This window comes from Periophthalmus magnuspinnatus, chromosome 1 (assembly GCF_009829125.3).
Source record: "Periophthalmus magnuspinnatus isolate fPerMag1 chromosome 1, fPerMag1.2.pri, whole genome shotgun sequence".
NCBI classification, from domain to species: Eukaryota; Metazoa; Chordata; class Actinopteri; order Gobiiformes; family Gobiidae; genus Periophthalmus; species Periophthalmus magnuspinnatus.
This window is the reverse complement of record NC_047126.1, coordinates 15,502,860-15,528,724: the sequence shown is the minus strand read 5'-3', so window position 1 is coordinate 15,528,724 and position 25,865 is coordinate 15,502,860. Positions and strand designations below refer to the sequence as shown.

General features: G+C 37.9%; 1 protein-coding gene across 2 annotated transcripts; it reads right to left on the bottom strand.

Annotated features, from left to right (window-relative positions):
• Positions 1 to 10,337: 10,337 nt before the first annotated feature.
• card14 (caspase recruitment domain family, member 14) lies at positions 10,338 to 24,808 on the bottom strand. Of its 2 annotated transcripts, XM_033966846.2 has the most exons (21): positions 24,778 to 24,792; positions 24,075 to 24,362; positions 22,442 to 22,579; positions 21,134 to 21,459; positions 20,351 to 20,509; positions 20,156 to 20,275; positions 19,584 to 19,709; positions 18,230 to 18,379; positions 17,248 to 17,367; positions 17,044 to 17,144; positions 16,742 to 16,797; positions 16,361 to 16,421; positions 15,767 to 15,983; positions 14,984 to 15,110; positions 13,860 to 14,100; positions 13,434 to 13,494; positions 13,256 to 13,364; positions 12,787 to 12,948; positions 11,768 to 11,886; positions 11,169 to 11,284; positions 10,338 to 10,856 (listed from the first exon to the last, which is right to left on the bottom strand). In XM_033966846.2, exons 2-21 carry the CDS (start codon positions 24,286 to 24,288, stop codon positions 10,649 to 10,651), a joined length of 2,931 nt encoding a protein of 976 aa, XP_033822737.1. In that variant the 5' UTR covers positions 24,289 to 24,362; positions 24,778 to 24,792; the 3' UTR covers positions 10,338 to 10,648. The 2 variants fall into 2 exon arrangements, with proteins under 2 accessions (XP_033822737.1, XP_055081303.1); XM_055225328.1 differs by lacking the exons at positions 10,338 to 10,856; positions 11,169 to 11,284; positions 13,256 to 13,364 and having other exon boundaries at positions 24,075 to 24,467; positions 24,778 to 24,808.
• Between the last annotated feature and the right edge of the window lie 1,057 nt (positions 24,809 to 25,865).

Sequence of the window (25,865 nt, the reverse complement as noted above, 5' to 3'; positions counted from 1 at the left end):
AGAGGGAGATGCAGAGAACAGGCTCACATCAGACAGAGGAACATCCACAAGACTAGAGCAGCACAGGGAATCGAGAATCATTCAAACTGTAATTACATTTGCACCACTGTCACAACTTAGTCCTGTTTATTTGCGTTCACTTGTTATTTGTAGGTTACCTGTATTTAGACCACTACTATACAAACTATCACAGTATTACAGTCCATTACACCCATTTCAATTTGGCAAACATGGGACTTTTTAGAGATTATAATTTAAAATGTACACATAGAATATTGTGGACTTTTGAGTAACAGTTTATGTTTTCTGATAGAAAGCTGTAATGTATGTACAAGCAGGTGGCCAAACTATGAGATACAGTAGTACACATGTGCCAAACTCAAGGCCCACGGGCAAAATGTGGCCCGCCATGTAATTTTATGTGGCCCACAACAAGTCAGTTAAATGTATGACTGTCTTAAAATGTCAGTTTATCAGGAGATGGTAAGTTATGCAGCCATATTTTCACATATATGGAAATGCATATAAAAGATTGGTAAATTGAATAAGTAATAAATATGTACAGTTTATGAACAAGTTAAAAACCTAGTTACATTTATTTTACATTACATCAGGCCCTTTGAGAGCGACTATTTTCCTGATGTGGCCCTCAGTGAAAATGTGTTTGACACCTCTGCAGTAGTATATAATGCATTTAATAAATTACAAGTGTTTTACTGCATTAAAAAATATAAAAACAAATAAATAAATAAAAATACTGAGAAGGTTTTGTGTCTCTATAAAAAAACCTACATAGCGCACCATTATTTCATTTAAAATAATAGGCAAAAGCTCCATTTTATTTCACAGTGCAAATTCATTTAAAGTGTTTCCACCCAGCCAGCCTTGAAAATACACTTTTAAGAAGAAGCAGCAAGACTAGGCCTGGTTGAAGTCGTTCTTGTGCTTAAAAGGAGAAAAAGCTACTGTTTTTCTAAGTGGTGCCAGTAGAGTTACCGTATATAAATATCTGCTAAATGACATGACCACTTCTTTCATTGTGGCAGTGCGCACAGCCCAACAACACTTAGTCGACTCACTGCTGGGGATTAAAAGCACTGAATATTCAAGTTCATGTAAAAGTCAAGCTCTTGGAGGTCTGTCGGTATCCATGGAAACACTGACTCATTCTGAGGCACTTATTTGAAAACTCGGTTGAACTAAATGCCTTATATCTCTCTACTACAGCAACTATGACCACAGAGACTGAACACATGCACTCTTATATTATGTATAGAGCTGGATACCCTATAGATGATCCCAAACATGTTTTTATGTGTTCTGCAGTTCATTTTTCAATCTCTTATCAGATGTTACTGCTCCTGGATGTGTTTAAAATGTGCACTATACCTAAACTATACCTATAAACTACAATTATACTAATCAATAGTAACACTAGACACTTAGAAAACATATTGATGCTGAAGAAAATCACATAAATAGGACAAAATGGAACCTTTCCTTACTAGTTACGATATGGTCTTGATAAATACCATAATATGACAACTTCAGAGAAAACAATACTATTTTGTGTTGAACATTACATTCTATTGTCAAAATAGTTCTATTGTCAATTTTTTTTTTTTTCACTGAAACCAGTCTATATTTTTTCTTAGTATCAAGTTTGAAATTTAAATATCGTGACAAAACAACTAACAGAATTTTAGATTAGTTTTACAAATATTGCAAATCAAATCTACTCGCAACAATAGAAAGTAACCCAGAGACCAACGCTGTGTGTGCCCAAACCCATCCCTCCAACTCACTCACTATAATGTGCGGTTTGTGCAAATGACGTCATTATCTTGGCTTTTCAATGGTTACTGCGGGTGACGGCAGGTCGGGTAATAGATGGAGCTTATTCCTGTAGCGTCTCTGTTTATAGACCAGAGCGCTCCAGACCGGCACATTATCACTGCAGTCGCGAAGGGCACTAAACTGAGTGATTATTATTGGACATTACCTCCACGTTACAGCTCATGTTTTTACAGGGCCATAAAAAGACCGCTCTGCCTGCACCAAAGAGGAATTCAGTGTTTCATACCTCTTTAGAATAACTACACCTTAATTAGCCTTAATAAAGCATGAACAAAGACCTACTCTATAGTGAACACACTGTTTACTTAGAAGGATTCAGGTTTAGGTACCAACGTTAGGGTTATGAGTTGGGGTTTGGCAGTGGTGGATGAAGTACACAATTTTGTTACTTAAGTAAAAGTACAGATACAGGGGCAAAAAGTTACTTAAGTGAAAGTAAAAGTATCACATGAAAAAATCTAGTTAAGAAAAATTATTAAAGTTACTGTTTAAAAATGCATTTAAAGAGCAAAAAGTAAAAGTATTTCACAAGTGCCATTAAATTGTATGTAGCGATATTTATAAAAAAATAAGAATAAGAAAAAAATAAGAAATAAGAAAAAGATGCATATTTTGGTCAACAGTAACAATACAAATCAATTTCTTCATTTTTCTTATGAATTTTGTGTATTTATTCTTGTTTGCTCAAAGCTGAAGCTTGAACTGGAAAACTTTAGTTAGAATGTTACCACGAACATGGTCAAAATAACCCCTAAAAACATATGAAGTACTTTTTACTTTGCAGTGCAGTTAAAAAATGTAGTGGAGTAGAAAGTAAAAAGTATCCACTTTAAAATGTACTTAAGCAGAATTAGTAGGTATCTGTATTTTACTTAAGTACAGTAATTTGCTACTTTTACTTTGTTAGCTTCCACCACTGGGGTTAGGGTATTAATTTAGTAGTTACTGTCCTCGTTATATACTCTGTCTTTGTTATAAATAAATAAATACATAAATAAACAAAGCCAGAATCATTCTTAGTAAACTATGTGTTGATTATATGTTAAGCCTTTGTTCATGATGTATTATAGCTATTAAAAGTGTAATTTACTTTTGATAGATTATTTTCTCAGACCAAGGCTTAATTTGTTTTTTCATACCTGACAGTCGTCCAGCCTCCACCGGTAGGAAAACCACGCCAAAACCTGTATAAATCAGCTGAGCGGATACGTCACAGCAACATTACGTGCCACTCTGAGAAAGACTGCAATAAAAACTGTCAGGGATGAAAACAAACTAAACCTTGGTCTGAAAAAATAATCTATTAAAATGAATTAACGTAAGACCAGACGAACCTCATGAACCTTATTGGACTAAAAGTGTAGTTGTTATGCTAACTTTTTAATAATTACAAGGGTAAAAAAATATACTACACTTTTGCGTTCATTAAATTTCAAACATTCCTTCACCAATTTGGCATTAACTCACCATTTTTCTATATACTGTTATTATTATTTTATATGTGCCTTGAGCCAGTATTTCCTTAGTTCCTATTTACAAACATGCATAAATGATCTACGCTTCACTTGTGTTGAGTGCTGTGTTGCTCTGTGTGCTCTGGCTGTGACCCTGGCTTTGTGCATCCTCGACCCCCTCTGACCCCTGCACACAAAGACCCCCTCTCAGTGCGGCCTTGGCTCTAACACTCACGCGGAGAATGGAGGGGGCAAAGGAACGCCGGGGGAGGGATGCATGATGGGAGTCCTGATGTCGCAAATATTCTGTCCAAAAATACATCTCATTCAAACTGTCTTTTTCCTTGTAGATTTTCAAAGCCTATGTTGAAAACTGGTCAGGCGTATCAGTGTTTCCCGTTAATAGAGAGGATTGTGGTGGATTTGTATTATGTAATCCACCCCAACCCCTCTATAGTTTAAAAAAAAATAAAACAAAAATGCCATTCTTCTTGCGTAATCATAAACATATAACATTACTGTTCAAAATTAAGGCAGTCACACACAAAATATGTAATAAATGATTGCCAGTATTGATAGTCTCTTCGGGGGAGGAGCAACATGTACTCCTTTACCTTGTTTTTAACAGGCTGAGCAGTAAAAATACAGGATATCTGGGTCCCATTAGAGTTAACTATATTTACCAAATATTTGACATGTTTCAGCAGTCAGACTTCCACCTTCGTCACACCACCAGTTGCATAGTTTATATTCAATTTACCCTACAGTACAGATTCTTCTCACAAAAGACGAAGTTAAATCTGTCAACTGGACAAATAGTTGTAGGAGTGAAGATGTTTAGCTGCTCATCCAAGCCGCTTCTTGAGTTCTGGTCAGATTACTGGTGGACACTGCCTTAAATCTGTCTGAAGGGAGAGGCTAACTACATAGAAACTGTAAACAGGTATTGTTTACAGTTACAGTCTTAACAGCCCTTTTCAATGTTAAAATGTTGTTTCCACCTCACAAAAATACCTGTAGTTGTGTTTCGTTTCATTCACATATGTTTAACGCGCAAACCCTGCATGTTTGGGCTGAGTTCTTCATGCAAAAGGAAAACACTCTGTTCCACCTTGTGATGTCATGTGGTGATACAGGAAGTGCTCCACTACGTTTTTAAATGCCATAGACCTTCACTAGAATCATTTGGATAATTTCAGCCCTCTACTCTACTCTCTACTGAACAAAAGGTAAAAAGTAGCTGTTAATTTGAATACAACCACTTCATGACATCACAAGGTGGAGTAAAGTATTTTGAGCTTTGTAGATGTGGACAGATACATAATAAAGGATTACTCAAACATGTGTGAGTGAAACAAAACACAACTCCAGGTATGTTTTTGAGGAGGTAAAAACATTATAACATGGCTTAAAGCTCACAAGAGTCAACTTTGTGTAATATAGCTGGATATCTAACTCTTGTAGCTAAATTATGACTTATACAGGTTTCACGTTGAATGCCCTTCTTGTTACAAACTTCTGTATTTTTGATTGTCCAGGTGTATAATGTATGTACAATTTTTAAATATAAATGCTCTTAATTCTCACAGTTTTGAGATGCAGTATTTAAAGCAGCAGATAAACTATAGCCTGCATATTGCTGTCACCATCTGCCCCGTCTCTCACCAGGGTTGAGCTTATTATTAGACAAACACAAACGCCAATAATGTAGGTCTAAGTGCACGTTCTCTTATGAAACACGCAGGTTGACAAGTATGTTGATAGTGCAGCCGTGTTGTGTTGACCGAGTTCTCATGACGACATAATCTGAGCTGCTGGTACAAAGATAAAGCCCAAGTCAAGGTGAGCCCTTTCTCTGTGCTGGAGGGGGAGGAGTCACTAGGGCTGTGCAATATATCGCAATCGAACTGAAATCATAATTCTGTTTTCTGGTCTGTTAGCTGGATTTCTAACTCGGGAAGCTTAACATTTGAGTTATTGTTGTATATTGTCTCTCTCACTTTCTTTTATTAGTGACTTGTTGTCCATTGATTTGTGTCTTCTGTGTTTTTGAGGATTGAATGAACTGATGTGGTGTTACAAATGATTGCTTTTGGGGATTAATAAAGTTTTCTGAAATCACAAAGGCTGCAATTAGTTGGATAACAGAATGTCCTCTGCAAAGAACAATCTGTCTTTTTAAAGTAAAATCTTGTTATTCCTATACTTTTAGACCTCTACAAACATGTTCTGAAATGTATGGGATTCTTAAATGTTGTTTGTGCTCGTGTCTGCTATATAGCTATAATCTATGACACCCGTGGATCATTATGTTCTAATTTGCACATTTTAAATTTCAATATTCATCTAAAATGACTTGAAAAGAAACAAGTTTGCTGACTTCCGCGATAGAAAACCACGGTGCTCAATGGGAGCCGGCGTCGGCGTAAACGTCATCACAACAAAAGGTCGGCACCTCTGATGGATAGCTGTCGTAACGGTCCTAGAGGAGAGGGGGTGAGGTGAGGCCACACTCACATGTAGGTTGGGTGCTCCGGTCTGATGTTATAGCCCTCACAGCTCCAGGTCATGTGGCGGTCAGGGCAAACCAGCTGGAGAGTGAGAAAAAAACAAGATTATCAGATTAGTAGCAAAAGTGAACTTAAAAGCAGGTTTAATAGAGCACACATCATGTATTAATATAGTAAGGCTGCATGATATGATAAAAACAGTCATTCAGTACTGCTTCATGCACTCCTCTGATTGGTCAGCTTTGTGTGAATGACAGGTGGAGTCAACCAATTACAGTGAAGTAAGGCTGAACAAGTGATAAAACTGAATTTGAGGTTCAATCATTTCTAATCATCAATACTATGCTTGGGTCTTTTAAATAGTTTTACAGCCAATTCTCTGTGAGTAAAAGCATGAGGATTGTTTTTCTTTACATACCAATAATTAAAATTACTTATTGATTATTGATTAAGATGGAGAAAAAAGGGATAAGAGGTGGGTTTTCAATCTAGTCTTCAACTATATTAAATATCTGACAGATAGAGGGCGCTGTTCCATAGTCTGGGCGCTGCCACAGAAAAGGCTCTGTCACCTCTGGTCTTGAGTCTGGCTTTGGGCACAGCAGGAGCTCAGCTGACCTCAGGGCTGTGTGTGAAGTGTAGGGCCACAGTAACTCGCTCAAATAAAGAGAACCCATAGAGTGCACACATTTAAACACAATCAGTAACATTTTGAAACAGGAGTCAGTGCAGGCTGCACAGCACAGGCCTTAGGTAGGAGGCAGTGCTCTCATCTAGTTTTAGTCTTAGTTTTTGTCAGCAGAGAAGCTGGACATTCTGTAGGAGCTGGTCCAGAATCACTGGATAACAACAAATTCATGGATTGCTTTTTCAAAATCCTGTAGAAGGTGGAACTTTACTTTATTAAGGAGCCTCAACTAAAAGGAGCTAAACTTTATTGAGAGAGCCAATCCAGTTTGAACATAGAATCCACAATCACCCCATAAATAAATAATTAATTAGAATAGCATAAAAAAAATGTAATACATGTAAGGATGAAAATAAGAATAAGAAGAAAAGTGACAAAGTTCATGAATGCTAAATACAGTGTCATATCAGCATCATCTGCTTCAGGGGAGGAACAAGCTGGTTGGTTTCTGTAATATAAAAATACCAATCATTACTCGACTAGAATTACAGGCTGGTTCTTACATATAATTAAACACTCTTTAGTCTTAGTTTACAATGCTACATACGGGCTTTATTTAGGTTTACTTGATAGTTATAAAATATAAATTAATCGGTTCATTAATATTGCACCAACTGTACATAACTTACTTACATTTACACTATTTTGATAATGTATGGAGAATGCAATCATGATAGACCCACAGTGTTTTATGTGCACCTGAAAAAAATACTAAAACAGAACAATTAAGCTGTAAACATCTTGAAATTCGGATTATTGTGGTTGAGAATGTATTTTTTTGCCTTACATTTTAGTGAAAGTGACAATTAAATACCTAAAGAGGTATTATTTGGCAGCGCTTTAAACTTGAGTACAAAATCGTTTATCGAAACATTGTTGAGAAAAGATAAAATCTAAAAATAAAAAGAGAAAGTGAAACACACATGGCCTGGATGAGTATAACAGCAAAATAAAGACTATTCTGCTGAACACCCAATGTGCCAACCTCAAACCCTCACACACTAGACCAAGGAATAGCGCCTGCAAACACAACAGCAAAGTGCCTGGCTGTTATAGCCTGTATATGTTACTTCATTTTATCATTTTCCCAAAACAGACATTTCTTTGGAACAGGGGAAGCTGCTCAAACATCACCCACATACAAGTACAACGCACCAGACAATACTGCAGTCATAGTGAAACATACAAAAAGCCAAACACACAAATCATTTCCTCCGTTTGCTCTCCAGTTCATCATTTATAAGTTTCACAAAAACAGGTACAAACAAGTCCCTGTACCGATTATGCTCGCACAGTAAAGTTCTGTATCTCATTCCTGAGTGCATAAGCGTGTAATCAGAGAGTAGGCTGTGCATACTGTCCATGCGCATGTAATCCTTCCCCCTCTCTCCCTGTCACTGTCGATAATTCGAGCTGACAACACACAATCACTGAAGGAGTTTCCCAGCAACAACAATAATGACTGCCGGTTTGGCGAAGAAGAGGAACAAAATATGAATGTCTTTTAAAGGTGCACTATGTAACTTTTCTAGTGGGGGCTTCGCTATCTGCCTTTCTCCAGGGTTTTTGCTTTGCCAGGAATATTCCACACTCTGCAGTGTGGGATTAAATTTATCAAACATTTATTAACTTGTGGGTGTTGGAACATACATTCTTACTGTGAAGGGGGGTTGCTTTTCCACCACGAGTGTGCAAAAATATCAAAATGTCGTATTGTTTAACTTGGCCAATATGTCCACATATGGCCAAGAATATTTTTTGTATGTTTTACCAAATTATTTTGTGAAAGTGTCATGATTTTGTTGCTTGTTTAAAGAAAAGAAACTCTTTTATGCAACAATTTTGTCATTTTTACTGTGTATTTAATTTCATCTTTGCACAGATAGTGGTTTAACAAAGACTATTAGTATGACAGCTATAATTTAGAAGTGACGTGATGAGCCTTTAGAGCAGTTAAACTGCATGTGTCAACTTGGTAAAAGTACATTCGTATAAGCTATGACCAATGTAACAGTTTGATGGATTCTTCCAGTGAGTATCATGCACTAAAGAAAACACATGTTTTTATGATGAAAATGAGGTTTATCATTAAAGCGCCGAAAGCCTTTATTTTTTTACAATTGATTTGAAATATATTGCATCGAATTGTATTGAACTGAACGTGCACTGTATCACGATACACATCATATCGTGGCCAGTGTATCGAGGTATATATTATATCAGCAATTTCTTAATGATACCCAGCCCAATTCTTGTCAGATCTAACCTGTAACTTGGTTTTACGGTATCACCTGCTTGTTTCCATGGAGACTGATATGCTAAATGCCATACTGTGGAGCATTCCAGGCAAAGCAATAACATCTCCATGGAGACAAGGAGGTGTCAGACCCTCCACGAGAGTGCACCTTTAAGAAACTAATTTGTCAGGATTAGAAAAAAAGCTTCGAATGTGGACAGTAATAATCATGTTAAGTCAAATATATGGAAAAAATGCAGCACAGATGAGGCATGATTCTGTGGAGCCGTCTCAGAGAGACACAGTGAAAAGACTGTGGGGAGGAGAGCCGGAGGAGAGCCAAATAAGAGCCAAATAAGAGCCTGACAACCGTAAAATGCGCGGAGGTCAGAAATATGAGAGAGGAGTTTCCTTTCATCTGTCTCTGCTCATCTTCGTCTCAGCACGAACAATGTGGTCCTCCTCCAACAACCACTCCCTGCAGCGCATCGCGTCTCTCTGCTGCCCCCATGCGGTAGAACGACCATGTGGCTCTTTGTGTTTTATGACCAAGAGCAGATATTGTACATAAAAAATAAAGAAAAAAGTTTTCAAACACTGGACACACTCACATCATGGGGACCTGCTTCCCTTAATGTCATAAATCATTTATTATTAAATAAACATTAAGCTTTAAAGTTCATACTTGGCTTCAAAATAGTTAAGGTTAAGGTTTAGATTAGGGTTAGACAAGTATTATAAGATTAGACTCCAGGAAATTAATGCAAGTCAATGTAATAATGTCTCCAGGAATCATGGAAACCCAACATGTGCGAACGCAGCCTTAAACTCTGTGCCTAAAGGCCAATACTGTAAAAAAAAAAAAAAAAAAAAAGAATATATCTTACGTATTCTTCTCGGGGTTGACAGGATATCTCTGGAACAGGCCCGGGCGTCTTTTGAGCCACTCCAATAAAGCCGAACAGGTGCGTTACAAAAGTGCTCCACAGTGCACCCAGGCCTGCGGAGCTCTGTCACTGTGCGCCAAAGGGCTAAACGCGAACAGCTTTGGGTTACAGACATTCTCGTGCAAACTTACATAACGCCATTAGGGGAAATCTTAGCTGACATTCCCCCGCTTTCAACAAACTCAAGACCTGGTGAAATCTTTTGGTCAGAGTTGATTTTAAAACTTAAACTCTACTATCAGTCAGAACATTTTCAAGCATCGTGTAGTCTACAGGTGCATGTTCAAACATAGGCCTAAACCCATTCGTAGCCTGTGCACGTGCTTTGTGATTACGCATGCGCACTCAGCTGTAGCTGTAGCAGTGGTCAGGTTGTTGAACAGTATTATTTTTATAATTATGTTATGTAACATTGATAGTGAACACTAAACAGAGCAGAGGATAATCATTACAGTGAGTAGGACTATTGATGTTTTAAATGACAGGTTTGCCTTACACTTAACATAGTCAATGCCTTTGCTGTTGAGACTCTTTTGTTTACCGGTATAACAGACTCCCCTATTTGTCATAGGAGAAGTTGTTGTCTGGTTATGGTCCATAACGCCAGTGGTGTGGAAATGCACTGTCTAAAAAAAGAAACTGCTGCCACATGATAAACACATTATTTTAATGCATGTTATGTACCTTTGTATAAAGTGTTAAGACAGTGCTACATTGTGCTGCTGTAAATATAAAAAGAGAAGAAGCAGCAGTCAGCTGGTAATGCTGAAATATCCAAAAACGGTAGAGAAAATCTTAGATGTGTTACACATTTAAGCTTGTCACTCTATAGTGATGTAACATTATGTTATATACCATGTCACAAGTATCATAGATACATACTGCACTTTACAAACATGTTGTAAATCCTATTCTAAAAACTAATAAATATTTTCCTTTTGGTCCCTGCTTTGAGTTCACCATAGGTCAGGCTCCACCCACACAATCTTCTTCTGCTCCTCCCAGATGACAGTGCGCAGGTGGGTCAGCAGGGAGCTGTAGTCGCACCAGGAGTCTGGGGCCATGCTGTGGTACAGACAGGGCAGTTTGTCCAGAAGAGGCTCTTCACTGCGAGAACAGGCCAACAGCTGCTCCTCGGAGTGTCCGTGTCTGTGCAGTTTGGACCTGTCACACATTTACAGTCAGAAACAAGGGCGGAGCTGTCCTCTTGTTCTAGTATGTCAGACAACCTGCTCATCCAGATACCAGCACAACAGAGCATTAGACTAGCACAATAAAAAGATGTGCGCTAATTCTCTATTAAGTGCGTGACATAGCTAAGTTAAAATAGCATCATTTAATTAAACAATTACAGGAATTTTTATTGCACTCCAAGTGTTCAAGTAGGTAATCTAAAAGCATTTTAATTAGTAGATACCACTAATAGATACTAGACACATGATACATCTGAAGAGAATATAGAGTTGAGTTTTATACTTGAGCTTGTGAGCACTGCGGGAACTTTGTCCAATGAAGATGATGATTGGGTAAATGTCGGCTCTGTGCAGTCTCCGCACACAGTCCAGACCCAAGGGCAGCACACAGTGAATGCCCTGTGGAGAAAAAAATGCAAATGAAGTAGTTAGTGGAAGTGAAATGGTTAATTTTTGTATTGGATCAAAGTAAGAAAGTCATAGGAAAGTTTTTGAGTACTACTGAGGGTTTTGTCTGAGCCATCCAACCCCCTCCCACCAATCTAAAGCTTTCTGAGTTTGTGAACCTTATAAGTAGGTATATCCTGTCAGGTATGTAAATCCTATCTTATTAGAACAACATCATGATTTAAAGTTCACAAAATAGGTTAAGGTTTAGGGTTTAAGGTTAGACAAGTGGTGATTATGGCCAAGGTAGGATCAGTCTCCAGAAATTGAATGTAAGTCGATGAAATAAGGCACAAGACATGTAAAACTGACTTCTGTGAGAGTGAGTTTTGTGAAAGTCTATCTCCTTCTCTCCATGGGTACACATTATTAGGCTGGAGTAAAGGGTTAAGTGCGCATAGTAAAGTAGGCAAAGTGAGACAAAAACCCAGGTACCTTTTTCATAATTTTCTCAACACTCTGGGTGGTATAGTATGAGTTTTCTGGTTGTTCACACTCCTCCAGTATTTCAGACTTCTGTAGTCGGGCGGCATGCTCACTTGGGCTCAGTATCTCTGAAAAACAAACAGTGGAAACAATGAAATGAGGGCAGTAAACACTATGACGTCATACAAGAAAAGATAAATGTGCTAACAAAACACACATGCTAAATTTAATACATTTGATTTATTTAACGCTTTTGTAAACACTGAAAGCCACTGATAAATGTATGTACACACTTGGTTGTCTGATATTTTTCTCTTTTTTCCGTGTTATTAGTATAAAAATAGCCCATACTAGATAAGCACTAGGAGCAATGACAATGTTTGCTCTATCAATAGGTCCTTTCCTTTCTGTAGCTGATTTATTTCCCGGTAAAGCCATAAATGTTTAACAATCTGCAATGTGTTTACAATGGTAGGAAAACATCCTTTTATAATAGAGAGGAGTTGGACGGAAAACCAATATAAAACATTTACCACATTTGAAGCAATATGACATTTTTGTGTTTATATCAATGGGTTAAAATGAGAATTATAAAAAAGACAAGAACAACTTAAGTTCAAAACCAGGACTAATGATGGATTTAACTATTTTTAACTGAGAATATAATAAACATTTAAAAAGCACTATGTGAAACGAATGTATTTCAGGTATTACTAATAACACGTTTAGTCATTTAGGGTGAGTTCACACTTGCACATAGACTATCAGGACTAAACTGAGACTAAACCCGGGACGAATCATGGACTAGAACCGGAATACTAAATCAAGACTAGACTAGGATCAAACCAGGACTAAACTGGGCACAAACCAGGACTGAATCACGACAAATGACCCTTACTTTTGTAGATTTGGTTTGGTCCAAGTTTAGTTCCGGGTTTAGTCCCATTTTTGTCAATGTGACAATGCATTTAATCCACTACCACGCCAAGAATAAAAGAGGCCTTAAATTGCTTCTAAATTAGTCTTACCAGGCTTCAGAAGCTGAAACCCCTCCCATCCAATCAGCTTCTTTTCCAGGACACGCCCGAAAATGGAGGGCAGGAGTAGTATGGGTCTGCACACAGGAGGGAAGTGTGGAGTGACCAGGGTGTAGGGCATGAGGGTAACACAACCTTTGGCTGTAGTGTCACCTAGGAGCACAGAAAATATATGATAAGTCTGGAAAATGCAAGCGTAATTCTTTTGTATGTTTAAACGTGCTGTGCCTGATTTCTATGATTTCTAGTGTCTTAAAAGCGTGAAAAACAGAACTAGTTCACATTCAACAATTTGCATTGGTTCAAAGTTCCAAGCCACTTTCTAATTAGATACAGATAGGACGCAACTGATTTTTACCCCAAGAGCTCCTTATACAATATCTTTACTGGGGCAAGACGCATTTTGCTTAAGTACATCGGAAAAAATCTGGTACATGCCCATAAATATTTTATCACACACCAGATTCTGGGCCCCCTTCGTTTTCAAAGCTGACCCACAGAGGATTCCTCCCCTGGTGACCAGTGCTGACAATTCGGACACTTGGTTTCTGGGGCACTGCACGTCCAGACTAGAACACAAAATATGGATTATAGATGATGGTCACTTGTAAAGAAGTAATGGTGATTCAAGATGTTACCTTTTGAGACTTGGTTTGGAAAGTCATATCCTCAAGTGCCCGGATCAAAAGTCCTTGTGCTCTGTGTGCCAAAAAAAATTAGAATTTATTATTAAGAAATTTACTTTTATTAGATGTGCTGTCTAAATATAAAAGTATATAATATAATGGAAAGAAAGGAATACAACATGGTGAATCAAGCATGGTTATGATTGCATTTTAAAAACAACCATGGCAGAAGAGCAGGAGAAACCCAGAGCAGGGTTTTCAACATTTTCAACACTTTTTCAACTTTTTTTTTTTAATTGAAAATAACTGATATAGGGTCATATGTTATCACCCCATAGCAGATTAGCCTGGACAGTGCCTTTAAATCATTAAAAGCACTTGGAATTATTCAGAAAGTTGAAAAGATATTTTAGTCTCATCCTGTTTACGTTTACCAACCTGAAGTAGTTTGGGACGGTCCCGCTGTGGAGGTGCAGCAGCTGACAGGGGTGCACCTGACTGGCCTCCCAGGAGTCAGGAGCACCTGTCGGCCATGTGTTTGTGACATGGAGGATGTCGTTACATGACACAGCCAGAGTCCCGCCGCAGCCCGAGGACAGGGACATGTTCACGCGCACGTAGAAGGAGTCTCCAGAGGAAATCTCATTGCTCTGGAGCTGCTGGACTAAGGCCTGGTAGTCTGAAGAGAAGGAGAGACCTATTAGGTACTGTGTGTTAATATAATACACAATATTCATGGTGGGTTAAGTGTCTTGCCCAAGGACACAATGAAAGTAATCATCTGTAGGATTACACTGCCAACCTGTAGGTCAATGCATCTGACTCAGCCAGTGAAGTTTATGTCAAGAGTGCGATATGAACTGACAACCTTCGGATCAGTGGACAAACACTCCGAATGAGCTTCTGTCGATATTAAACCGTTTTAGATCAATATTATGGTTTGCAATGAACAAAAGGTAAATTAAGGATTTATATTTAATACTAAACGCATCCAAAACCATAATCTATCTTCTTAAACTACTAAATTATACAAAACAATAGTCAACAAAATGCAGAAACTTTGTTGGAAATGTGTACACAGTAATTATTTTAAAATATTTCTACAAAACCAGTTCTAATTATATTATCCTTTCTCTTTGCATTCTCTTTTACTAAATCAATTGTATTTTTCTTTAGTGTTGTTTTCATGTGTGGTTTGAAGGACCAAAAATGCAGTCATAAACCCCGACATGCCTCCACTCCCATGAACAGTGTGCTGGAGTTGGCATGCAAGCCAACTGCTAGTGCCAAAAAAATGGATTTATGACAAGTGTAAACACATCAATCATATGAATCCAGCTTTTGTTTGAAGAAGTCTGTGTGAAAGTACATTTTGTTCAAGAGGAATGGAGGTAATACTGCAGTTTTGTCACTAGAGTAAAACTTATCTGAATTATTTTATGTTGAGTTACTACCATATAGTACACAAATAATCTAAGACTTTATTTACAGAGCACATGTCATAAATAAGAACCCGGGCAGTGGATATGCTTTAAGAAAGTAGTAAAGGTAAATGGGGGTACCATCTGGCCTGGGACGCAGAGAGAGGTGGCAGAAGCCTGTGACTTGACCCAGGGCCCAAACCGCCTCCTCTAAAGTGGAATCCTCCAAGACCATTTTCAAGGCCTTTTCCTTCTGCTCATATTTCACCTGGAAAACATGAAAGAATATTTAGAGACTGCGGTGTAATGATTTCTCACTTGTGTTCACAGCACTACAACAACAGGGGTCAACTTGTAGCTTGGGAGCTACCATTAGCTCTCCACCCACTTACAGGTAATTCGCCAGGGGATTTCTGAATTATATGTATTGTGCTGAATAACTCAGATTTGATGAATTACCATCATACATGTATCATTTTGATGTTTGACTTTCTGAACTAATAAATGGATAATGGTTTATGTTTTATAGAATCTAACTATCCCCATCTAAGGCTTGCCGTGGCTCTTGTATAATCTCAACTTTTTCTGACTGAAATAAGCAGCTCTCTGACATTTCCAATTTGTAAGTTCACGGGAGGAAAAAGGTGAGACCCCTGGAATACAATGTCATAATTTAAGAAAGATGAGTGTTTTAAATAACACTAATATTAAAATTATATTTTGTTGTTGGGGATTAGGTCCATTAGTCCACCTTTAAATAAAAATGAACTTTATGTCAAATTTTGTTTCATGTGGACAGATATAGAAATTAACTATAATTCAGTTAAACAGCAAATTTTACCATATGATTCTCACCAGCCCCCACATTCATTTTGAAATATTTGCAGTTAAGAAATCCATTCCCACGTGTTTATACAGTCCTACCTCTACTATCTGAGCTCCAGGGTTGATCCCGACCATGTGAGCGGGGCTGTCCTCGGTCACCTGGTGCACAAACACTCCGGTCTTGTTCCCGCCCACCACAGACAGCTGCTGCAGCAGAGTCTCTCCCTGGAACGAGATGGTCAGGACACGGCCGTTGATGCGGATGGCTTTGGGACGAGAGCGCAAGAGGAACGGAGGGGCCGAAGTCTGAGAGGGACTGGAGAAAAAAAAATGTTTCGTTTAGTGGCTTTGAACAGTGCATTGATTTATTTAATTAAAACTATAATGATTTCCGCAAGCAATGGTTATGTCCAATAACCTCATCATGTAGTTTTTTGGTTTCTCTGCATCTTGTTTTAGTATCACTGAGTATCTGGGTATTGAGTTTTTATTACCCTAGTGGGGACAGGCCATTGCAGTGATTTGTATTGTGATTACACAGGGTATGTACTGGCATTAAGGCCGGCAAAGTGGCTCCATCTTGTCTAATACACCAGGCTCACACAAGTCTAGCAGGGTGGTAGCAGCAGTAAGAGGATAATAATAATAATTGTATTGGATTACATGTTTACAGTCAGTCATTAGAGGGCATACCTGTCATCGCTGGTGCCATCCTGAGAGGAATTCTTACACCTCTGCTTGCCCTCGGGGTCAGCTAAACAAGAGACAGCCTGTTTAATCATTTAGCAACACGTTATCATACACGGGAATTTACGGATAAATGTCTGACTTAAAAACTTTGGCCAAGTATCAAGTATTTTCCAAAGCTAAAAATGGTAAGGAAGATATTGCGACACCCTTCACTCAGATAACCATTTTAAAGTGATAATGCAAACACAAACTGCACACATGACAAAAAGTAAGGAAAGAAAATACATGCTTTTGTATCTATAATATCTGAAACACATCTAAAAATATCTGGCTTGGTAACTGTATTCTCTTAAAAAGTATACTGTCTCTTTATTAAATACTTACTGGAAGGCAGGAAAACAAAGTCCTCAAAAAGAGAATCAGTTTCAGCATTTTCCAGGCTATGGGGATCAAAAAAAACAAAAGTCGTTGGAGATTTAAACACAATAGTTGTCATAACTCTTTTAATCTTTAACATCTTTCCACATTTCAGTAATCAGATGATGATTAGATTTTTGGTGTCCATGTAAACACAGACATTGGTGTATTTGGGACCAGTTTCCTGAATATTTTGTTATCTAAACACAAGTAAGACAGTAAATATTTGAGTCTGGCTGAGCAAATGATGTTTAGACATGAAGACTGACCTGTTGTCCAGGTGAAGTTCCTCCTCCCTTCGACGAAGAGACTCTGAACAGGGGGGCTCTGGATTTCGAGAGCGAACACTGGACGCTGCCAAATCTTCACCCTTTAAACATAATCACATAACACATAACATCATACATACAATTTCAATGACCCCACAATGGTTGGTCCCATATCCCACCTCGGCTGCATTTGTACTCACATACCTCAGAAATGGGAGAGCTCATAGAGATTGGAATTATTGCATCCATGCGCCGCAGTGGTCTGCGTCGACCTAAAGATGGAGAATCCTCACTGGATGACAGATTTCCCCAGCTCCCCAAATCCTGGAGATGAATAGTAAATAGAGTAGGTAACAATGTTTTACAACATGGACAGTAAGAAGTATGAAATGAGGGAAGAGACATAAGGAACTGCTGCTGGAAACCACTTTCAAATAAAACTGGGTGATTATTGTTATTATTATTGTTATTATTATTATAAAATATATATATATATATATATATATATATATATATATATATATATATATATATATATATATATATATATATATATATATATATATAATTTGACAATGCATCAGGAAAGCGCTCAAATCTGTTTGCAAATATATTGGTTGAAAAAATGGAATGGATGTGTATGGAAGTGTAAAATTAATCAGCTCTTTTTCCTGTATTTTTAAATCATTTTAATTATAGACGATATATTCAATATTCTAATTTTGCAGATCCCCAGAGCAACAACTACAATATCCATTTTTAAATATCAGTGATGGAAGGTAACAAAGTAAAAGTATTAAAGTACTATACTTAAGTAAAGCATTTTAGTTTCATTTTAGTTTCATGTAATACTTTTATGTAAGTAGAATTTTTTTTATGATACTTACTTTTTACATAGTATTTGTTTTTGTTTTTTTACACAGGTATCTGTATTTTTACTTAAGTAACAAATGTGAATGCTTCTTCTACCACAATATATCTCCCACCTCTACTCTCACAAAGGTGATACCTGCACAGAGCCTTGCTCATGTATGGAGTGCCTGATTGACAGAAATATTATAATGCAATTATCTCAATAAGAACACTTCACAGTGCCCACTCTCTAACCCACACACTCACAATATCACACACGTATACAACCTCTCATCTCAGCAGTGCTGTTAATGTTCACATAAACATTACATACACCGGAGCTCTTTCTCCTCTCTCTGGAGACATGCACGGCCTTCATAGACAACAGTCTCTCCTGCAGCTCGACCAACTGTGACCTGAGGCCGTCCTTCTCCATCAGGATACGAGTGATCATGGCCTGGGCCTCGTCTCTCGACTGGTATGCCTGAAAACACATAAGGCACAATGTCAGTGTAATCCTTCAGTCGTCAAGGTGTGATCCATAGAGGAAGAAAAATTGAATTTCCTCAACTGAACAAAAAGTTTGAAATAACTTTTACAATAAAATTAGAATATAAAATTAGAATGTAACTTTTTATTCCGTTAAGAGCATTTCATTTTTCTTTTACCATACGGCATAATGTTAACGTTATAGAGCTATTTCCTCATCACAGACAGACCTGGAGTTGTGTTTTGTTTCCTTCACACATGTTTAACACATAAACCCTGCATATTTAGGCTCAGTTCTTTTCTCAAACAGAAAACTCGCTATTCCACCTTGTGATACAGAACGTGCTCCACTGTGTTTTTAAACTCCATACACCTTCACTAGAATCATTTGGATGATTTTGGGCCTGGAAATGCCAGTTTCTGCTTAACAAAAGATACAGGTAGCTAACGTGAAAACTACTGTTTCATGACACAAAGTGGAACAGAGCATTTTGAGCTTTGACGACATGGACAGACTAATAATGCAGGATTACTCAAACCTGTATGAATGAAACATAACACAACTTTGGGTATGTTTTTGATGAGGTAACAACTCAATATAACATGGCTTAAAGGTCAAGTATCAATTGTGTGGCACTATTGCAATGGTCCTAATTACTCATTATTCTGAAAACTAGAACGTGCCACATTAATTCATATGACCGAGGCTACTTTTCCTAGCCACAGAAATGCAACATTGAAAAAGGATGTGGGGTTGCTGTACAAAATAGCTATTATGGGCAGTGATAGGTTTCTCAAAATGCATTATAAATATGCAACTGTTTGTTTTTTTTTTGTGTCAAACTGTGAAATTCATTACTCCCAAGCTTGATCACATTCTTTGGTATTGCAATAATGTGAAAATTATTTGTGGACCCTAAACTGCTCACAATGTTAAAACTCGCTGAAATTGTAAGAAAATAATAATTATAAATCCAGAACAGCCTTATTGTTGTAACTTGTAAACTGCATAGTAAATGTATGTAAGTAAATACTGCAGATGTAAAGATTTGACCCTTTTCAAAGTTAGCAATTTTCTCCACACTAACACAACAAAGACCTGAGGTGTGGGAGTCGTGCAGGGGAACATGTGAAACCCGACGCGTGAGGGTAGGCTAGAGGAAAAAATGGGTGTATGCTAAAGTGACGTAGAGGAGAACCTGCTGTCGCTCTTCCTGTAGCTCTCTCATCTGTTCCTGTATCACCGCAGCCTTCTGCTCGTGCATGGAACAATCCAGACTCAGCTGCTCTACTTGCAGACCCAGGGACTCCTTCTGCTCCAACAGCTAAGGACAAAAAATGCATAGAATATCAGCAATAGTGTTATCAAAATCCAACAGCAAAGTCAAGCGTTTAAAAGTTCAATGTCAAAAAGCTAAATTTGCAAAAGCTAAATGTGGAGTTCTCTTTTTCAGACGAAATTTGCATTGATAAAGCTATTTCTTGTGATAGAACAGGGCTGCCAGATCCTAAGCTTAAAACCAGTTAAGAATATACTGAGAGTGATAAGGCAAAGTCTTTATGTCTTGACTCCTGAAAATGACACAGTTTAAGGCAACACTGAATGCTTTTATTTCACAAATTTAGTCATTTCCACTATGATTAATCTATAGCCTCATAGTTCTCATAAAACTGCCAGGTTCAAAATGCCAGAAGACTCAGCAATGACCTCCATTTAGACCTACAACATCACAAGGCTACAAATGTGAAGCCATAGATCTCTATATCACACCGTTTGGTTTTCTTGATGAAGCTGCTCGTTGTCCTCTCTGTAGCTCTGGAGCTGCTGGGCCAGTTCTGCCTGACTCCCAATGGCTTCAGCTAAGTCCTGGGCCAAGATGTCATTACGGGCCTTACACAAACATTCACAACATTAGTAATAAAAATAACATTAACAATGATATTCTTTCATTTCATGATTTCTCACTGGGTCTAGTTTCTCTGCCTTCTCCAGCTGACAGCGCAGACTCCGCACCTCCTCTTGTAGCTGGGGGGTGTTTAGCGATGACATGCACCTTAGCGAGCACCTCCTCTGGTATTCATTCTCACTTTGAGCTTTCTGCAACTCTGTTTGAAGTTGGTACATCTGCAAGAACATGTGACCAGCAATGTGAAAATCATATGTTATTGTTATTATTATTATCATTATTATTATTATCATTATTGCCATTATTGTTATTATTATCATTATCATTATTATTACTATTATTATTATTATTATTATTATTGGGTCATACTACAGTAGAGGCTATTTGTATTCACTTCAATATGATGCACAATTGGGGTAACTTAATCTTGAGACTGTGGCCATAGTTAATTAACATATCAAAACAGTGAAAAGTCCTCAACATTGTGTCTTTATCAACAAAAGGTCCATCCACTAAATACTACAGTGTGTGTTGGGTGTTATGTAATATGTACAGGTCCCACAGAAATGAGAAATACACTTGTAATGTGATTTCTGAACTACTTGATTTGTCTTTTGTATGTATGAAAATTGCTAATGGAAAAATGTCTGACTTGATTGAGATACTGAGGTAAGTGATGAGTTTCCAGACACAAGGTTGAAATTACACGCCACTAGATTGTATCGTAAGTGTTTCAAGAATAATCTTTTGAATATAACCCAAGGGATATTCATCTTTGTGTTTACTGCAGGGAGGAGACAGATTATTGTTGTATTATATTGCATTGTCCATAGAAGGTTCACCTGCAGAGTCAAGTCATGGAGGCGCATGTTGAGAGCAGACTTCTCCTCTATTGCAGACGTGTATCGTACATAAAAATCACATTTTTCATCTTTCATTTTGGTGATCTCTCGTTGTAAGGTCCTTATCTGCCTCTGCATGCGTTCATTTTCTGTCTGGAGGTATCTGGTCTTCTCCTCCTGCTCCATGATTTCTTTGATTTCTCCTTCCAGAGAGGTGCATCGTGCGGTCATGCGGCTGGCCTCTGAACGCGCCTCTGTGAGCTCCTTCTGCATCCCAGTCATGGCCCGGACAAGGTACTCTGTCAGCTCTGAGTACTTGATCAGACCTGTGTAGATATAAGAAAAAGCTCATAAAAGGTTTTTGTTCCATAGTACAAAAACATAATACTAGTGAGGTTGGATCAAGAAATTCATGCGTGCCAAATCACTGTGCCTGACTGAAGATAGTAGCTTTTCTTTCTTTTGGATAACTTTAATTTATCAAAATAAGGTACGACTTGTTGCCCCTTTTATCATTTATTAGAAATTAGGGCTTCAAAACAAACAACTGCATCTCACTTTGAATGGTGGCAATTTCCAAAAATCACTGAGCCTCATTATAAACTTATAAACGCAGAGCAGGACAAAGGACAGCAATAGTTGTAGTTCAACAATATTTCAGTTGTTGTGGATAAAAGTTGTGCGTAAGCGTATGTGACGTAAGTAGTTTGTATATGTTCCATCATAAACATGTGACCGTGTTATAAATTAATGTTATATCGCAGGAGGTGATGGGGTCATTGCAGGTTTATGTAAATCATCATAAAATACAGTTAAATATTTGCTGATGACGTCGCTGATTTAAAGCCAGTTTACCGGCAAAAGTTAATTATGTAACATGTCTTTAAAGGCACACTATAGAACTTTTCAGGTTGCGAGCACTGCCACAATGGAGATGTTATTCTTTTGCTTGGAATGTTCCACAGTATGGCATTAAACTATAAATATTTTTTTTCATTCACAATAGTTTTTATTGTTAAAATATCTTGAAAAACATACATTCTTACTGTGCATGGGGTCAGCTCCGCACAGATATGATTGGTGGTGTCAACTGCTTGTGTTGATGGAGACAGAGAAGTTTAATGCCATTTTGTGGTACATTCCAGACGAAGCAATAACATCTCCATGGAGACAAGTTGGAGCAGCAGTTACATAGTGCACCTTTAATGCCAGTCTTGTTAGTTGCTCTTGTTAGTGTCAAAAGTGCACTGTGACACATGCCTTTAAAGCATGCAGAAAAAATTAAAAAGTCATATAAATAAGACAAACCACTGAAGCGTGAGGGCTCGATGCTGGGTTTGTGTCCGGTCACTTGGGTATACAGAGTGGGATAGTGGATCATCAAACAGTCCAGTAATGCCACCGCTCCATTTCGGCCCTGGGTCCGCAGCAGGTCCAGCATGTAGCCTGGACAGAAGACAGAGTATGACTATTGACCCTGTGTAGGTACAATAGAGGTACACTGTGGTGCAGTGGCATGAGTGTTTACCTATCAACAAAACACTAAATGAACAATAAGCTTTTAAGCTTTTGTTCTTCTGGTAACTGTTTTTGTGTTGTTGTTGTTAATATAATTTCTTTTTATGTAACATTTGGCTGCTATACCGATACATTGATGTGAAGGTTCTATTAGTCAGTTACTGTTTTTTTGGGAGGCTGGCTCTAGTGAGTTGAAAATGCTCTTGTGTTTGGAAAATAAACAACCAGAAGAAATTCGGAGAGTTTTCTTACACCAAAACACTACAATATTTTTATATGTAAAGCAGCAGCTACAGTGTACTAATGTATAAAAATAGAGCATGGCTGCTGCAAGCGAACATGCATGTCTGAACTGGTATTATTTATATAACCTATAAAAATACATGCAGCTGACATTTTGTTTTGTATTGCACAACTGGAAGATGTTGTATCTAATTGCTATAATTGTTGTTGTTGTAACTAACTACAGTATGAGCTGGACAGTGTGGTTGTCAGGGGAACAAGACATTTCCTAAAACTAAGGTCACGCATGGCAGACATTTCCTTTTGTGTAGGCGTAAACAAACTGGAGTAGACCAGGCCACAACACAACTTCTCACTTTTTTTCCCAGCTACAACCACAGCAAATTTGCTTTCCGTTATGATACAAGAAAGATAACACAGTTTGCTGTTAGTATAGAGATCCCAGTAGTGTCCCCTTGTAGTTTTACTTTCTCCCCTATGGCTAAAAAGGGGAGAAAGTACAAAAAGTACAAAATAAATAAGCTGGTTCAAAATTCTTTATTATCATTTATGTGTGTGGACACCCAGGGAGGCCAAAACACCATTTCTGTCCCTCTTAATCAGTCTCAAAACCATCATAAAAGCTTGCATATATAAAAAATTGAAAAAAAAAGGATCTAAAAATATGATGCTGTCTAAGTATTACAGATTACCATTGTGATAAGTTGCCTATTCAAACTCTGCAGCCTGGCAGAGCGAGACAAAGATAAGTTGTTTAGAAAGTACCAAGTTGTGGTTTGTAGTAAATTTGGAAATCTGCCAGGATCAGTCAGGCTTTGTCCTGTGAGACATGGTTTATTTTTAGTTCCAGATTTAGTATCAATTTAGACCTAATTTAGACTTGCAAACTCTTTAGACCTGGTTTAACACAAGCCTTCAGTCACTGATGCAGAACTTCTTAATGTCACAGCTAATTTTACGTGTTTAATCATTAATAAAAAAACCTGAAATAAATTAGGTGTGCAATGTAAATGAAGTAAAAAAATATTATTATGGGACAACACAAGGTCTTGTCATAAAGTAAACATACAACATAATATGAACTTTGAAAGACCACCAGACGCCACTGGATAACGCTCATAAAATAGTAAACAAAATGATGGTATGAAAAATGGTATGAACACTGTAATATGAGTCTTACTTGTTCTCATTGAGCGATTGGAGAGTTTGTGGCATGACAGAATCTCATCTTCATCCATTTCGGTCAGCACCCTCGCCTGCCTCAGATACGGGATCACACGGCATGGGTGCACATCCAAAGAAATCTTGTGCCTGTTGTCATTGATAAGTTCCCATAGCTGTTCCACTGTCATGTCCTTCAAATCCCGTCTCTCTGGTGCGCACTCCCCCGACATACTTGGTCTGTGTTAAGCCAGCAGGACACGGCCGCAAACTCACTCTCACCTTCTCATCCCTGGAAGTAGACTGGCTGAGAGTTGAAAGAGGTACAATAAAAAAGTTGTTCAGTTGTTTCCACACCTTCTGTGGGTGTTTACATGGCTATGTTTATGTGTGGGCGTGCTGGGAAACCTGTCTGGTAAGAAGCAAGACAATAAGAGAGTGAGTGAATGAATATGAAAGGTAAACACACGAGCTTAAATACATTGTACATTAATCAAATAACAGCTGCTCCTTTCATACCCTGACCCCCATTGGAACGACTGTTTGACTCCACTGATTGTTTAAGAGCAGATTACATCATAAAACAGCTGCCTGGTGTCAATCAATAATATAAATTGTTTGCTCAGTGTAGTTCAGTAGCAGCCAAGATGTATTAATTAACAAATATAAAAAATAAAAAATAAAGTTTGTCTAGATAATTAAACTACAGACAACATACATACCGGACCAGTGACGTGAGCCAGCAGAAAAGTGCAACGAGTGCAAAGTCCTCCGTGAGTAGCAGGAAATAAGAACATGTGAGTTGCTAAGGGGAAGGAGTTTTTTGTACTCAGTGGTTAACTTATTATGTGTGTGTGTGCGTGTGTGGGTGTGTGTCTGCGTGTGTATGTGTGTGCGCAGACAGGTATTTATCACATTGTGGGGATTAGTGCTGCACTCCATTAGTTGTTTTGTGTTTTGTTTGTCAGTCGATGTGTAATACAAGACAAATCGTTTTATTTCAGTTATAAGGATTTTTATGGGGCAGCAGCAGAAAGGAGAAATTAAGGAGTGAGTGATCTGACAATTTGGTATCTATTCGTAAAAAAAAAAAGCAGATTCAACTCATAAGTTTATATAAATACATTGTTTCCTGGTATAAAATCAAAAAATCTGGTTCCTATCAGGTCCTCTATTGTTCAGATAAGGATTCAGATAAGGGTTAGTGTAAGTTCAGGGTTTTAGGCAAATAGTTACTATGGTTAAAGTCTCTATAAAATTCATTATAATGTTCCCAAGAAGCATGTAAACCCAAATGTGTGTGTGTGTGGCTTTGTGTTTGCTGCAGTGTAAGGGCTCTACACAAACTGTAAATGACATAACAGTGCGGCGATGCCCAGGGGATGTGCGTAGACACTAGAAAGGAAAAACATGACATTGAGTTTACAATAAAAAAAAAAAAAGATATATTTATAGGAACTATGTCACTTGTCTGGAGGTGGCTTGTTGCTGTGTATATGTCTGTGTTTTTTTTAACCTGCATTAAAGTGTTCCAATTTGCATTCATTCCTTTCACACATGGTTGACCCTGGTCTCCATGGAGATACTAGATAAGTTTAATGCTATACTATGGAACGTTACATGCAAAACAATGGCATCTACCTGCGACAAGGAGGTGGTGCGTCCTAGAAAAGTTACTAAGTTAATTACAAACAAATATATTAATAAAAGACTTGCAAATTTGATTAAGAGTTTGGATACTCTGTAGTGTATTTTGCCTTTCATCCCTGTGTCAGTGGACTACTCCAGTGGTCCCCAACCTTTTTACCAC